This window comes from Pelmatolapia mariae, linkage group LG7 (genome assembly GCF_036321145.2).
Source record: "Pelmatolapia mariae isolate MD_Pm_ZW linkage group LG7, Pm_UMD_F_2, whole genome shotgun sequence".
Taxonomy (NCBI): Eukaryota; Metazoa; Chordata; class Actinopteri; order Cichliformes; family Cichlidae; genus Pelmatolapia; species Pelmatolapia mariae.
In genome coordinates this window covers 1152617-1167085 of record NC_086233.1, presented here as the reverse complement: position 1 = coordinate 1167085, position 14469 = coordinate 1152617, and the positions used below count along the sequence as shown (strand labels likewise).

The following is a 14469-nucleotide window of genomic DNA, read 5'->3' as shown; positions in this document are numbered from 1 at the left end:
GAAGGAGGACTCACACTTGTTTTTGTTTTGAATACTTTAATTTAAAGGTTTCACTCGGTGGTCATGTGACCTCAGGATTAGAACCGTAAACCTCACAGCTGTTCGTGTCGTCACCGTTCGGTCGCCGTTTAGTCCTCGTAGTAGCGCTTCTTCATCGCTCTGTACTTCCTCAGGTAGTAAAGCGCCTCCAGCTCCCGGGCCACGTACTCACCACGAGCAATCAGGGCCTTTATTTGCTCGGGGTCCTCCACCGCCTTGTTCCTGGCAAACGCCGCTCTCAGACGGTCCCGGAAGTAGTCGCCACCTTTGGGGTACTCCCGGCCGAGGTAGAGGAGCTGCAAGGAGGAAGAGGACGTGTTAGCGTCAGAGGCGATGACCTCAGCAAAAATACGTCTTTATTTTTACTAAAGGGCAAAAAGGCGGCCGATGTATGACGGCACATGATGATCACATGATCTTAAAATCAGCACAGGTCTTAAAATCACTGTGGACGACGATCTTAGACTGACACACCTCCAGAGGCCAATGTGTTTTATCCGGACAAGCCAGGTTAACTTTATGTCGGCGATGAACCCTCCGAGGATCCACGAGCGATTTTAGTGATTCACTTTACAAAAGATGAATCTGAAATCTTGTCACGTAGTCTTGCTTTGTAATTCCTACAGCGGGCGCTCCCCGTAGAGACCTTATCTTAGTCCAAAGCTGATAACAGAAGGTGTTTTCCTAAAGAGAGTCAAAGGTTTATCTGCAGATAGTTCTGCGGTCATAAAGGCACCGCTGATTTCCATCCTACACGCTTCCTCGTGCATAAAAACTTCAAAAACACCGATTGTTACAGTGTCTCACCTTACTTTATAATTCACTCAGGAACTTAAATGAGTTTATTTAACGCTCTGCAGAGTCTCGTTATTAAGTTTGATTAAATCCATTATCTGACCGGGCGACCGGCAGTGGCACGGCTCTGCAGAGAGGGCGGAGCTCCTGTGTGAGGTGGACACAGGAAGGCTTTAAACCTTCACCATGAGGGATCACGAAGTGCCGCCATCTTATTTTTTTGGATTTATGAAATAAGAAAGCGCCCCCTGCTGCCTGTTTGTTTAAACTCACTGAGTTAGTTTGACCAAAGGAGTCGCCCACCTGAGGTCACCACATTTTTATAGTTTACAGCAAAAATCTACAGTTTACATCTGATCCGCCTGAAAGTTTTAGCTTCATGCATCAAATACTTTTCCACATTTTTACTCCTTAAAGAAATGAGCCACCAGGCTGTCTTTAAAAGCTCTTTGCTGGGCCGATTCTGGCCCCCGGGCCTTATGTTTGACACGCCTGGTCTAAAGATGACCACAGCACGTCTTACGTCGCGTGTGCAGAGAGCTGGTTTCACTCAGAACCTGTTAAAAGGGGCGGGGCTACAGAGGGAGGTGTGTTAGATTTCTGTGTTTTGGGCTTTAATGTTATTAAAATCTTGTGACGGTGGGCTGCGAGTTTAATTGTTTGTTGGTTTTCCCTGCTGATGTCGTTCACGGCATAACGATGGCTCTGCCACTGAAACATGTCCACCTTTTCACCCTTTAATAAACATGATGAAGTGTTGTCTTCAGAGTGTTTCTGAGCAGATAATCTCAGCCCGATCCGATAAATAAGCTTTAAATATATCAGAACACCATTTCAGCGTCATTCTGACAGATGAATAAAGACCTCAGTGCTTTGGTGCAGAACTACAGGTGGTGCGCGCAGTGTTGCATTCTTTTAATGCCCAGCAGGGGGCGACACTTACTGCAGCGCCCTCTGTAAACACTGCTGACATCTTCACAAATAAACATGAAGCTCATTTTGAACATTTTGGTGACGCTCAGCACCGCTTTGCATGATGGGAGATTTGAGACGCAGCTTTGTGCCTTTAGATCTGTTTGAGGTCATCTCATCATTACGCACCTCTGACGGGTCACGGTGGCACCGACGGATCATCATGCATCTTAAAAGTAAATTAACTGTCAATAAATGTTAACGACATCATCATGGAGTCTGTGCTGACGCCGCCTGAAGTCTCATCATCCAAACTCCCGATTCTGACGTTTACAACTGTGAAAACAGAAAATCTAGAATGTCAGCGCGCTGGAGCCGACAAAGTGTCATCGAGTTCTTCTTTAAAAATGAATTTCCCAACACTCACGTTCTTGTACAGTCGAAACACTTCAGACCTGAGTGGGTTGGCCATCGTCCTGGAGGAGAGTCCGAGCTGAGAAAGGCAGAATAAAAGCAAACTTCAGATTAAAGAGGTTTAACCTGCTGCTCACACTCAGTAACTGCTGAGGGTTCAATTCCTTCTGCAACACAAAGAAAACTGCAGCTCTGCTGACGAATCAACCAAAGAACCATCAAACCAGATCAGCCGCTTCACAGGAATCACAAACACCGTTAAGGCTGAATGACACACAGTCAGATCTGAAGCCGATGGCCAACAGTGTGCCTGATTTTCTTTTTATCTGTCACAGCCGAAGCACTACAGGCGCCAGTGTAACAGTAAAACGCAGAAAACTTTAAAAATAAACAACAATAAAGCTGTTTAATAATTAAATGTTAATAATAACAATAAAGAACATTTTAAAGGTACCTGCTAACCTATTGTTCCCATGACGTTTGGGACTAGATGATGACGTTTATGGCTTTTGGGAGGCCTCTCCAACAAAGAAACCGATCTTACACCAGAGTCCACTGACAAAAACGCGGATTTTCACCTGACAGAAAAAAGAAGTTTCTGTTCAACGTTGCGTGACTTTACTGTTTCAGTGTTTTCTTGTGATCCGAACTAACTCACTAAAACGTCAGAGTCGCTCTGTAACACAAACTAACTGACCAGTCGAGGCCGCTGCAGACGCAAAGCTCCGCCCTTCTGTGACGTAAAAATCCAGCTTTTGTGAATGGAGTCTGGTGGAAAGCGACCCCTTCACTTCGCGGTTAGCACATAACCCACAGCGGCTCATCCAGGTGTGCAAAAATTGGCACACCAGCACGTGACCTGTAGTGGGCGTGACCGCCGGCACCTGCTGCAGGTAACACTGACTGTGGGTTTCCGCGTGTCTCTGCCTGCAGAAGGTCTATAACGTTAGAAAGTACACGCAGTATCGCACTACATGTAACGCACACCTGTCTGCCAGGTGTGCGTTAGATTAGACTGAAAACACGTTTAACGCTCAGCTCGTGACGTCATAAATACTATAAACAATTACAGGAACATTTGAGGCTCGTTGGTCTCATCTTTGCTGCAGGGTTTCAATTCCTGCGTGAAGTGGATAAAATGAAACGTCATCTTCAGGTGATGCACTTCAGGTAAGCAGCGCTAGCAGGAAGCCAACTTTGCTCTGAGCAGCTGAAAGAGAGAAACCCGACATTAAACTAACCGAACAGAGCCTGAGCGGGATCGACATCTTACCGTGGCCGTGACCTCTCAGGCGGATCAAAGGTCACCTGCTAGCCTCGCGCAGATTTAAAGTTCCCCCGGTGCTGTTCGTCTAAAACACTCCGCTGAGCTCCGGGTTCATCGCCACGGAGCACGAAAACTTTAAAGTCTGTGAACTTCGTGAGCGTGCTGCGCGCTCACAGGCTAGCAGGTAAACAACCAAAGAGTGTGAGCGCGCAGAGAGAGTAACCCCCCCCCGACACGTTCAAACCGCCGGCCCGCGAAAAGCCAAAGAACATAAACACACGTTTCACTGAAAACTACGACCGCATAATACCGTAAATGCTACCTCACACCGTGTTACTTACTGATCATTAAAACTGTGATAAACACACCAAAGGTTTTAGAAAGATTCGGGTTGATTTCTGTGTACATAAAAACACAGACGCAATTTTTTTTATTGGCTGTAAACTTTTTCTTTTTATTCTTCTTCAGACAAAAGTTTCTTACTAAAACATGATGCAGGCACATGTGAACCGACCGCCTTTCAAACTCAACTTCATTAAATTACAACAAAACAGGGTACATAAGTGTTCACCCTCATCCACACACACACACACACACACACACACACACACACGAGTTCATGTTGGACCATCTGACTTCAGGATGGGAGGAGGCAGCCCGAACGAGGCTCCAGACGGTCAGTAGTTGGCCCTGAGCCGGCGGTTCTCCTCCCTCAGCCTCTCGATCTCCTCCACCAGAGACTCGTTGACGGAGTATTTCTCTATCAGACTGTGGATCTCAGTCTGAAACACAAACACAGAATCATAAAAAACCAGAAAGTCAAATCAGACCATCAGAGGAAAGCTTGGAGGAATCTGTCGTACCAACTGGATGTAAAACTGTCGGATCATCTCCACCTGGAGGTTGATGATGTCTTTGTGACAGGCGTTCCTGAGGAGGAGAAGCTTGTTCATGTCCTGCTGCCATAAAAACTCAAAAACACCAAATCAATCCGCCTCTGAAAATAGTCCCCACAAAAAGGCTAGCTGCTTTTTCTCTGAAGAGAGGTCAGAGGTCAGACTGACCTGAACTCCTCCAGAGTTTCGTGGATCATGTTCTGGATGAAGTGGATCTGCAGGGAGGTGAGGGGAGCAGCTCCGGCCTGTCCAACCACGTCGGCGATGTTCTGAGAGAGAGACGAGGAAACGGCAGCCGACAGAGCCGGACCTGAAGGCAGAGGAAACATCGGAATCTCCCACACAAGCAGCTGACCCTGAACTCAGCGTCCAATTCACAAGCCTATTCCTACAGAGTCCCACAGTGAACTAACCACAGTGATATCGGACCTTAGTGGTAGGGCTGGGTATCGTCACTGATTTCTAGAATCGATTCGTTTCCGATTCACAAGGTCCCGAATCGATTCGATCCACGATTCGATTCAATTTGATTCGATTCAATTCGATTTGAATCTGGGAAATTTTGACAGTCAGAAATATTATAATTCAGATCAGTACATTTACATATTTTTGTATCTATAAAAAGGAAGCTGACACACGCAAGACTTTATCAAAGGTGTGAGCGTCACAGCAGATGCCTTTGTGTCAAAGTAGCTGATGATTAAACACAGAAAAACATGAAGGAGGATTTCCTGGCCTGGGATTTTGTAAAAATATTCTGCAGTACATCAAAAACGAAAGAAAACCATTAATCAACATATGACGTTACCTCTGACGTTACAGCGGTTTTATTAGAGACACGGCTGAGCGTTTTGCATAATTTTAAAAAGTTGAAATTTGTTCAGTATTGAACGGCAGAAATTAGGTTTTCTTTTCGGAAGTAAGTAAAAGGAAAAAAACAAAACAGCGGCCGACAGATCAGAATCAGCGAGCTGTCGGCTTTCAGCCCCGACCGTGTCCGTGCCGTCGGGTGAGAAAGGCGACATCTCACTGATTCTGATCCGCGGGTCCACGCTTTGTGTTTACGTCTCTGTGCAGAATCCGTGTTCCTGCTCTCATTTACTGTCTTAGCTGTTTGGTGGTTGCTGAAATTTTGTGAGGTTTAACCTGAGATTCTGGCGTTTCGGGCAAAATAAATTTATATTAAAAAATCGATTCAGGATTTTAATGAATCGATTTCACGTTATCCAAGCCAGAATCGATTTTAATCGATAAATCGATTATAAAAACCCACCCCTACTTAGTGGGAATTGAACCCTCGGCCTCAGAACTGTTGCTGCCCGACTCTACCTGCTGCTGCAGAGGTGGTGGGTGGAGCTCCGTGGACAGGTGAGTCGTAGCTCAGGTGAGCCTGAATGCCATTGGCTCTCCGGAGGCTGGGCTCTGGCGTGAAGAAGGGCGGGGCCAGCTGACTGTGATTGGCTGGCTGTGACATAGGGGGCGTGGACTGACTCTGTGTCTCCAGACTGGAACAGCTGACTTTGTCAGACTGAGACAGATCAAAGTTAGGTGGACCTGCACTGTCACAGGTGTAGAGGTTAAAGGTTAAAGGTCATCACCTTTCTGGAGTCACACGGTTCTCCGGCTACAGCGGTGTTTGGCTCCTCCTCTTTGATAGCCGGAGGGGTCTGGAAGACGGACAGCGGGCTGTAGCACCGCCCCGCCGAGGCTGCGAGCGGCGTTCCCAGTGGCGTCTTCCTGTGAGAGCTGGGACCTGCGTGAGAGTCTGAAGCACAGAGCAGACATTCTTTAACCTCCAGGTGACCTCACCTGGACCTTTAGGCGTTTTAAATGGGCGTTGAACTTGAACTCTGACCTTCTCTGACTGGGGAGAAGATGTCCAGGCTGGCCCGGCCTGTTAGTTGCTGACCCTCCCCATCTCTAGACATCACCTCCAAAGTGGTAACTAAGGAAACAGAAACACAGTGTCAGGGTTAGTCCGACGGCGGAGTCGCTTCAAATGTGTCTGGTGACCTCCTCTCGTACCCTGTCCTCGTCCAAATGGGGTGTTCGCGGTGGTCCCGTGGGTAAGCGGGTCTGGAAGAAGAAGGAGAGTCACGACTGAAATGGATTCAGTTAGAGGTGATGACAGAGAATGCTGCAATTTACAAAAACAAGGCAACGTTAGTGAATGCAGCATCGGATTTCAGCCAATCACAGGCTGCCTCTGACCTTCGCGAGCGGGAGAGAAGATGTCCAGACTGTTTCGTCCCACGCTACTGAACGTCTCCAGCGCAGGAGGCTGCTCCGCCCCCTGCTGGCCTTCAGCTTCCCGACACATCCCCTCCACAGCAGCGCCTCCTGCTGAACACATGCTGTAATTACGGCTTTATCATCATCGGACAGGACAACCGTGATTGGCCACACTGCCACAGGAGCTTCAAGCTCACAGCTGCCTTATTTATCTGTGCGGGAAAAACAAAACACACACACACACACGCGTCCACAGTGACCTACAGCGTGAAACCCACCTGTGTTTGTCACCTGTCTGTTGGGGGCAGGGCCTGTGCTGGCGGTGGGATCTGGTTGGCTGCTGGGGAGCTTGGTGGAGGATCTCTTAGAGCTGGAAGTTTTTGAGGAGCCAATTTTACTGGACTGAGACAAGAAAGAGAGAGAAAATAACCCTGCAGGTTTATACACACTGAAGGAAAAATTTATATTATTCCCATCTTCCATCTGAAAGTCCCGAGGATAGTACCTTGTGTCTGCTGGCGTTGCTCTGGAAGCGCAAGCAGGTCACTGAGGTTTTATGGGCCACGGTGATCCTGGTGGGGGCGCTGGAGTTTCTCAGGTCGTACTGGTAGATCTTCCCGTGAGTGGACCCGACCACCAGCCCAGTACCGTCCAGAGTGAAGTCCACAGCTGTCAGAGGACTGTCCACGCGGATGGACCTCAGGACGCTGGAGATGCAGACGAACATGCCGTTAAACACAAAGTGGAACAGATTTTATCCACAGATAAAGAGTGGGCTTCATCTCATGCTGCTTTCTTATTGATGCTTTGCTTTGGTTCTGGACTGCTGGACAGAAAGTTTTATATTAACATAGGCTAAAACACGATGAGACTCATTTTTAAAGTCTAGAAGTCTTCTGCAGTCTCCTGAAAGGAAGACAGGTGAAAGACTACACCTCCTCAGAGAGCAGCTCATTCTCAATGAGCTCGAGAGCGCCCTCTATGGAACAGGAGCTCCACAGAGGGCGTAACAGCCTTGTGACCGAGCAGGTTCCCCGGGACGTGCAGAACAGAGCGATTGGACTCACATCTTGCTGGCGGTGTCGTAGCAGACGATCTTCTTGTCCAGGCCGACGCTGACCACCAGCAGGTCGCTGGTGGGCGAGAAGGCCAGGCCGGAGCCCGGGGCCTTGTGGGCGCCGTCAAACACGTGCAGCTCCTTCTGGGTGTTGGAGTCCCACAGCACCACCGTTCCGCTGTCAGACACGCTGCCCAGCAGGGAGCGCTTCACCGTGGACAACCTCAGGTCGTGGATGGGCTGGAGATCAACAGATTATCAAGCAGCAGTACCAAACATTCCTCTGCTGTCTTTTAGTTACAGTCTTTACATACACAGACTCTTACTTTGCTTCTGAACAGAGTAAAGCATAAAAACTGAGCCCCTCCTCCACTCTCTGGTTAACTCTGAGCCTGCAGAGTTCTTCTTTTATTAAAGACTTTATATAACGTGATAAGGTGAGGTAAATAAACTGAAAGCACACCTCCACCTTTTGGCTGCTCCCTCTTCGTCCTCCTTCACTACAGTCATGTCACCAACTCACAGCTCACCTGTCTGACTCACCTGAGCGGCTGCACATGAACAGCTTCAAAGAAAATCTTAAAAAAAACCGATATGAAAGTGGAAGTCTGACCTGGTTGCTGCCGTGGCCGAACGGCCTGCTGGACAGGTTGGTGGTCAGACTGTGGAGGACTAGGTCGCCACTGGTGGAGCCGGAGGCAACGTAGCTGTCGTTGGCATTAAAGGACACGCAAGTCACCTCCTCCTTATGGTCCTGAGAGAAAAGGAGGCCATGTTTATCCCACTCAGAGGTAAAGGAACCCGGAGGTGGCGTGAGGTCCTACCTTGAGGGAGCGGTGCAGTCTCTTGGTCTTCAGGTCCCAGATGTGCACGCAGTGATCGAGACCTCCGCTGACCAGAAACTGAGACGAGGAGCTCAGACACACCCGGGTCTGCTTTTTCTGAACACAGGTACAAACCAGCACTGTTACACTTCACAGAGACCGAAGAGCTCTCACTGAGATACTTACCAGACTGACTCGGCTTTCTAAAACTACACAGCATAACTAAAATCTTTAGTTTCCCTCTTTTTCCTGGAACTTAAACTTCACTAAAACACCTGGGAGGACAGCTGGTATCATATTTCTAAAGCTCAGTGTTTTGGTTTTGGGGACTGAAGGAGAATTTGGACCCAGAGACAAACAATAACGTCTCAGGCTTTATTCTTCTTTTACCCCTCTGCAGTCTTTGAAGAGCTGAGACTCACCCCGTCGGCCAGCTCCACCACCGGCACAGGAGTCGACTTGAGGCTGGAAACGACCAGCTTGTCCCCGCTGCTGCTGGCACTGACCAGGTACTGGTCTGAGAGAACTGGTCAAGGCTGATTCACAGATCTAAAGGTGACTCATGCTGCTCACTCTGACAGGGCAGCTCTGCATGATTAACAGTTTAAAATAAGCTTTCTTTGTCTCATACTGTTCATGACCTGTCTGAAAGAAGCTGCTTTAGCTCCTCCCCCTTTAAGACATTTTTATTGTGATTGGCTGCCCCTTGAAATGAAACCGCCAACTGAGATCATAAACTCATCAGGAAGTGCTTACTGAGCTCAGGGTGACCAAAGACATGTATACAATCAGATAGAGGAGTCGCCCCCTGCTGGACATGACAAAGACCACAGATTTCCATCTTTCATATCCAGTCTGTGGTGACTTAGTGACAGCAGGATACTGTTGGAGCTCCAGCAGGCCTGAGCGACAGGGTGGCTTGTGCTGTGTGGGTTAAACTGCTCCACCGGCGCCATGGAAACCGCATCCCAGATCTTCACGCAGTCTCCGGTCGACACCAGCCGTGTCACCTCCTCCATGGCAACAGCTGGAGAAAATAAACACATGCACAGAGAGTTGTATCCTCACAGACCGTCACTGTTGTTAGCTCATCATTTCTTTTGTCAAACTTGCACAAACAACATAATTGTAGAGTTTTCCATTAAAGCATTGATCAGAACTACATGACTATAGAAGGGAAAGGAAAAACCAGCGATATAAACACAGGAAGATGGATCGGATTTCCATTTTACTTTTTGGCTTTTAGAAAGTAAGAAACTGTGCATGTCTACTTTCCCCACTGAATTCAAAACTAGAATTTAAATATAGAATTTAAATAGAACACAATCGAAAATATTTAATTTATTTCCGATTGTGTTTATTTCCTTTAATGTTCAGCGCTCTGAAAACTGGTTTTAAAAAGTCTTATAGGAATGTAGAGTTGAAAAGCTGGTGCAGTAACTCCAAGTATCAGGCAGTAAAAGTACACAATGCTGAAGTATTTCTGTGAAGCCTTCTATCAGATGCTCGTAGTTTTTTTGGTCTCTGTTGTAGTTTTTCTACACAGTTAACTGCAGGCAGACGGACACGTAAAGCTGAGTCTGACGCCTGTGGGGACTTTTAACGGCTCGCAGGCTTTTTTTGGTCCATCAAACAGAAATTTTGACAACTTTGTTCCGTTAACTTGAACCTGCAGCTACAGGTAGCTCATGCTAACCGACTAAGTTTGGCGGCTTTAAAGTTAACAAATAGTCGCGAGGCGAGCGGAAATTGCCGGGAATGTTTTCACCTGACCCTCAGAGTCTGTAAGATTAGCCAAACTTACCCAGAAAGAGTTTTTAATCACCGTAAAGTCGAAACTGAGTTTGTTTTGGAGGCGCTCGCAGCCAATGAACCGCCACTACGGAACACCAGGAGGGACAAACGGCGGAAACGCGATCGTACTTCCTGTGTTTGTATTAAAGTCTTATCGAAATGTACTAAATATATCAAAGCAACAATTAAAGAAAAACACTGAATAAAATATTTAATTATTGTTATATTTTATATGAAGAAAAGAGGCCTATAAAAACGTGGCTTTATGAAGAAAAATAAAACAAAAAGAAGTTTAGTAAATATAGGTTTCCACCGCATAATTATAGTATTATTATGAAATTCTTAAAGTATTTTGGAATTATTTTAATTACTGATACTCTTATAGTTTATTGTATTTTTATTATATTTATTGTATAATTTATTGTTTAAACAAGGCCGATTAAAAAAAAATAGCTCAAATAAAATTCAATATGAAAAGGAGCTTGAAATTTTTTTTAAAGATATATAGAAATTTTAAATTGAATTTTAAAAAAGCAGAAAAAAACAGAAAATTTGAAAGGAATACAGTAAAAATGAAAATAAAATATTAGTAAAAAATTATATACTAAAATAAATTATTCAAGTGAAACAAATGACAAATGTAATTTGATAAACTGGCTTCATATGCAAAATATTTCAAATTCAGCAAAGAAAAAAGAATAGTGTATTCAAGACGTTTCGGGAGTATTATACCCTATAATTGTATTACTATCATGAAATCTTTAACGTATTTCATTGTAATTTATTTACTAAAATCACTGTAATTTATTGTGTAAACACAACCTATAAAAACCACTCATTTATATATAAAAAATACAATAAACAAAAAACAACTAATTGAAGTAAAAAAATAAATAAATACAGCAGAACAAAAACTAAACATACTATAGTGTATTTCAGATTTCAACAGTATTTTTTATTGCAGTATTTACTACTTGTCTTAACAATGTTAATGTCGAAGTTTCCGCCACTAAAAAAAATTGCCATTCATAAAATTTCATGTTCGAAAAATCTCAAAGTTTTCACTTTATTCAAAATGTCAAGTTGTTAACGCTAGTTCCTCAGAAGTTTGAGTTAGTAAGTTGCAATTTGAAGATACATAACTTGAAGTTTTGTGATAATAGCCTGATAACCCAAACTTTACACTTCTGATTACCAAGAAAATGTTTTGTTTCGTTATTTTTCTGCCAGTGGCTTAAACAATCTTCCACACAGTGGAAGAATAAAATGGTGGGAGCTGCAGTTACACACATTCACCTATGAGGGGCAGACTTGTGTTCCAGCTATTCGTGGAGTCTACCACTATAGAAGCAAGAGAAGAAGAAGTCTCCCGCCCCATCCGCCTCTTGGTTTTAAACCGAGGCGGGACGGTGCTCGGTTCACTGTGGTCCGCGGATTTCAGGCAGGAGTGTCGGCTTACTGTAAAACCCGCTGCCAACATGGTGAGGACAAAAGCCGATAGTGTGCCCGCATCATACAGAAAAGGTACGGCAACAAATTAAAGGCATTCAATCAGAATTTAGGTCTTTAAAGCTTGTTTGTACAAGAACACGTCTGTTTTGTAAGGTAGTCTGGCGGCGCTGAGCCAAAGCTGGTAAAATCATGCAAATGTGGTCTCGAAGAAGAGTAGTTAACATATTATATTTATTTTTTACACTAAAATAGTTGAAAGAAAACTGTCAGCTGAAGTTTGTGTGTAAATCCACCGCACGGCTTCCTAAAATCAGCCTCCCGCCAACACGGAGGCTGGTCTGCTGCCCTCTGGGGTTCTCCGGGAGAGGCGAAGATATTTAAATTAAAACATTTAATTGTCGTTTTATCATCTGAGTCAAAAGTTCTAGCTTAATGTTCTCATCCATCTCACGAGGTGTCATCTTTAATGACCCTTTCCCAAAGTTTGTACGACGTTTACTGCAAACTGGCGCCAGTTTTGAGCGCCGCGGTGCGTCTTTGTGCGCACGCCTCACAAAAGTCCATTCGCATATTACATAATTAACGCGTCTCTCTTTAACATAGACGCCACGCGTGTTACCGTCCATAATGGATGCATGTTTATTAAGTTCTGGGACCTTCTGGTAAATTTGGCTTACATTTTTCCAACACCAAACGGATAAGAATTAAATTTTAGACCTGCTCTGCTTCCTTAAAGATCCAGTTTAAATAGCAGTGAACTGCTCTCATTCACTCTGCAGCTATTTTAGGTTTTTAACAGGCTTTCTTTGAACTTTTATTTAACATTCTGCAAATCAGACTTTAGTCTCTTTACGTTCATTTGGCTCAGCTTTGGTCCTCTGTGAACTTCTTCTGGTTTCTTACCGGATCCTTCATAATCAGCTGGTTTCATGTATTTCATTTGCAGCTGTTGCAGCTTCTGCCCCCCGGAAGTCTCTGGGTGCCAGTTCATCCAATGCCGCCTCCAGCAGCCAGTCCTCCACACCCGGTCAGTCCTAGTTTCACCACACACACACACACACACACAGTTCACGTACTGAGGCTGCTGTGATTGTTGTAACTTACAGCAAAGAACAAATACGCCGGTGGGAACCCCGTGTGTCCTCGTCCCACCCCAACCTGGCAGAAGGGCATCGGGGACTTTTTTGGCGGTCCCCCCAGGAAGATAGAGAAGGAGAACAGGCGGCCCCAGGAGGTGGAGGATGATGAAGAGGCCGGAGGCAGCGGGATGTCAAAAGCCAGCAGGAAGTATGTGTTGTGCTTTATTTTAAACCTCTTCAGGGAACTTGCGTCCCACCTCCCAAACTCCTTTTAACACACACACACAAAGTGAGAGATGAAGCTCGGCCGAGGCTTGCTGCTGTGTGATGAGCCGTTAGTTTCACCTCAGATTATTTCAGTGTGGAGCTGTACCTGCTGCTGTGATACGTGGGCCGGGCTAGATTGATCCACTAAAACACCTGAGCAGGTAATAAATGAACCATTTCAGGTGTCAGACGTTGGGTCCAGCTCCAGCCTGGAACAATTTAAAATTTAGCAGGGCTCCATTAACTGCAGTGAACCTGTTGGGTCCATTTAAACAGAACTAAAGAAAGCAGCTGTTTTTAATTACGCGCAGTTCGTCCTTATAAAAGTGAAGCTTATAGCACTTTGGTGGGTTGCTTAAAGGAAAAGCAGCAGCAGCAGCAGTTTGATACAAATCTGATCTGAGGGTCAGAAATGACAGGAAGCTGCGTGCTGGGTGAGATGACGGGGAAAACATTTGAATGAGTGCTGTATGAAACGGAGGCCGGTGTCAACGGGAGCTGATGCTTTCCCATACCCAAAGGGCGTGATCCAGAGTTTGGATCGGCGTGAAGCTTTATACGATCACTTATGGATCAGGAACCTCTCTGTTCAGTCACCCATCAGAGGCCTGTTTCTGAGGGTTCACCGGAAACCTTCAGCAGTCTGCAGCAATCAAATGTAAAAAGGCAGAGATGGAGTGCTTTTATTTTGAAAAATGAAAGCGTTTTAACTCTGCAGGGTTTGTTTTAAAAATTATATTCCCTCATGGTCATTGAGTTAAAGCAAATGGCATCAAGCGGTACCAGGAAACTGCAGGCCTGCTCAATGACTCAAAGTCCAGTTTATTAGGAACACCTGTAGCCATGCTTCTCAGCTGATTTTTGTCCCAAAAACACCTCAAATACAGCAGCTGACGATAATCAGATTATTTCTTTTCCTCAAATTTTTGCTTTTTATAACTTCAGACTCTCACCTGTCTGGACTGATCTGCAGCTCCTTGTAGGTCTTGAAAGTCATTAAAAGTTAAAAACTGATATTAAATTGTTTTAAATCGATCAAAAGTGAGACTGGGTGAGTAACTGATTGCTGCATGGATGATGCTAAAATCTGAGGAGAGGCCTCAAATTCGCCGCTGACGCCGTTCGACTGAATGACAGATTTTATTTATTCAGGACGTGGCGTTTATGTTCCAGCCCCCAGTGGGAAGTTTGACGCTGATGTTGATCAGTTTGGTTTTTGTCCGCAGAGCCCGGCCGCTGCCCGCCGAGGATGAGGATGACGACTGAAGCCCGGATCAGTCCGTCTGACTGCTGATGTACATCTGTATATAAATTCTGCTTAATTTACGCTGTATAGTTCAATGTTTTTTACCTACAGAATGTCTGTTTGAGATCATCTGGATTTTGTCTTTTTTACTAATAAAACTTGACTGAAAACAAACTGAAGAACAAACATGGCCAC

At 45.3% G+C, this 14469-nt stretch overlaps 3 protein-coding genes across 5 annotated transcripts; 1 reads left to right on the top strand and 2 right to left on the bottom strand.

Moving 5' to 3' along the window:
* Window positions 1–12: 12 nt before the first annotated feature.
* On the bottom strand, window positions 13–3638 carry lyrm5b (LYR motif containing 5b). Of its 2 annotated transcripts, XM_063477514.1 has the most exons (4): window positions 3434–3638; window positions 2174–2239; window positions 1936–2082; window positions 13–335 (listed from the first exon to the last, which is right to left on the bottom strand). In XM_063477514.1, the coding sequence occupies exons 3-4, from the start codon at window positions 1969–1971 to the stop codon at window positions 129–131; spliced, it is 243 nt and encodes an 80-aa protein (XP_063333584.1). In that variant the 5' UTR covers window positions 1972–2082; window positions 2174–2239; window positions 3434–3638; the 3' UTR covers window positions 13–128. The 2 variants fall into 2 exon arrangements, with proteins under 2 accessions (XP_063333584.1, XP_063333583.1); XM_063477513.1 differs by lacking the exon at window positions 1936–2082 and having other exon boundaries at window positions 14–335.
* Window positions 3639–3866: 228 nt separating this feature from the next.
* On the bottom strand, window positions 3867–10334 carry nedd1 (NEDD1 gamma-tubulin ring complex targeting factor). Of its 2 annotated transcripts, none has more exons than XM_063480430.1 (16): window positions 10241–10334; window positions 9320–9463; window positions 8859–8953; window positions 8437–8553; window positions 8226–8366; window positions 7623–7852; window positions 7061–7262; window positions 6834–6957; window positions 6535–6666; window positions 6349–6399; window positions 6179–6268; window positions 5922–6088; window positions 5653–5851; window positions 4492–4633; window positions 4291–4357; window positions 3867–4209 (listed from the first exon to the last, which is right to left on the bottom strand). In XM_063480430.1, the coding sequence occupies exons 2-16, from the start codon at window positions 9453–9455 to the stop codon at window positions 4105–4107; spliced, it is 1998 nt and encodes a 665-aa protein (XP_063336500.1). In that variant the 5' UTR covers window positions 9456–9463; window positions 10241–10334; the 3' UTR covers window positions 3867–4104. The 2 variants fall into 2 exon arrangements, with proteins under 2 accessions (XP_063336500.1, XP_063336501.1); XM_063480431.1 differs by having other exon boundaries at window positions 6535–6663.
* Window positions 10335–11643: 1309 nt separating this feature from the next.
* pclaf (PCNA clamp associated factor) lies at window positions 11644–14413 on the top strand. Its single transcript, XM_063477510.1, has 4 exons — window positions 11644–11754; window positions 12629–12709; window positions 12789–12969; window positions 14255–14413. The coding sequence occupies exons 1-4, from the start codon at window positions 11709–11711 to the stop codon at window positions 14292–14294; spliced, it is 348 nt and encodes a 115-aa protein (XP_063333580.1). The 5' UTR covers window positions 11644–11708; the 3' UTR covers window positions 14295–14413.
* The last annotated feature ends 56 nt before the right edge of the window (window positions 14414–14469 follow it).

What these genes read in the sequence shown, in the direction of transcription:
- lyrm5b (XM_063477513.1), bottom strand. Translation starts at nt 2,218, where the DNA reads ATGGCCAACCCACTCAGGTCTGAAGTGTTTCGACTGTACAAGAAC. An exon ending in TGTTTCGACTGTACAAGAAC is followed by an intron (nt 336 to 2,173) that starts GTGAGTGTTGGG and finishes TCCTCCTTGCAG; the next exon opens with CTCCTCTACCTCGGCCGGGA.
- nedd1 (XM_063480430.1), bottom strand. Translation starts at nt 9,455, where the DNA reads ATGGAGGAGGTGACACGGCTGGTGTCGACCGGAGACTGCGTGAAGATC. An exon ending in CTTCTCTCCCGCTCGCGAAG is followed by an intron (nt 6,400 to 6,534) that starts GTCAGAGGCAGC and finishes TTCTTCTTCCAG; the next exon opens with ACCCGCTTACCCACGGGACC. An exon ending in CTTCTCCCCAGTCAGAGAAG is followed by an intron (nt 6,089 to 6,178) that starts GTCAGAGTTCAA and finishes TCTGTGCTTCAG; the next exon opens with ACTCTCACGCAGGTCCCAGC.
- pclaf (XM_063477510.1), top strand. Translation starts at nt 11,709, where the DNA reads ATGGTGAGGACAAAAGCCGATAGTGTGCCCGCATCATACAGAAAAG. An exon ending in GCCCGCATCATACAGAAAAG is followed by an intron (nt 11,755 to 12,628) that starts GTACGGCAACAA and finishes TTTCATTTGCAG; the next exon opens with CTGTTGCAGCTTCTGCCCCC. An exon ending in ATGTCAAAAGCCAGCAGGAA is followed by an intron (nt 12,970 to 14,254) that starts GTATGTGTTGTG and finishes TTTTGTCCGCAG; the next exon opens with AGCCCGGCCGCTGCCCGCCG.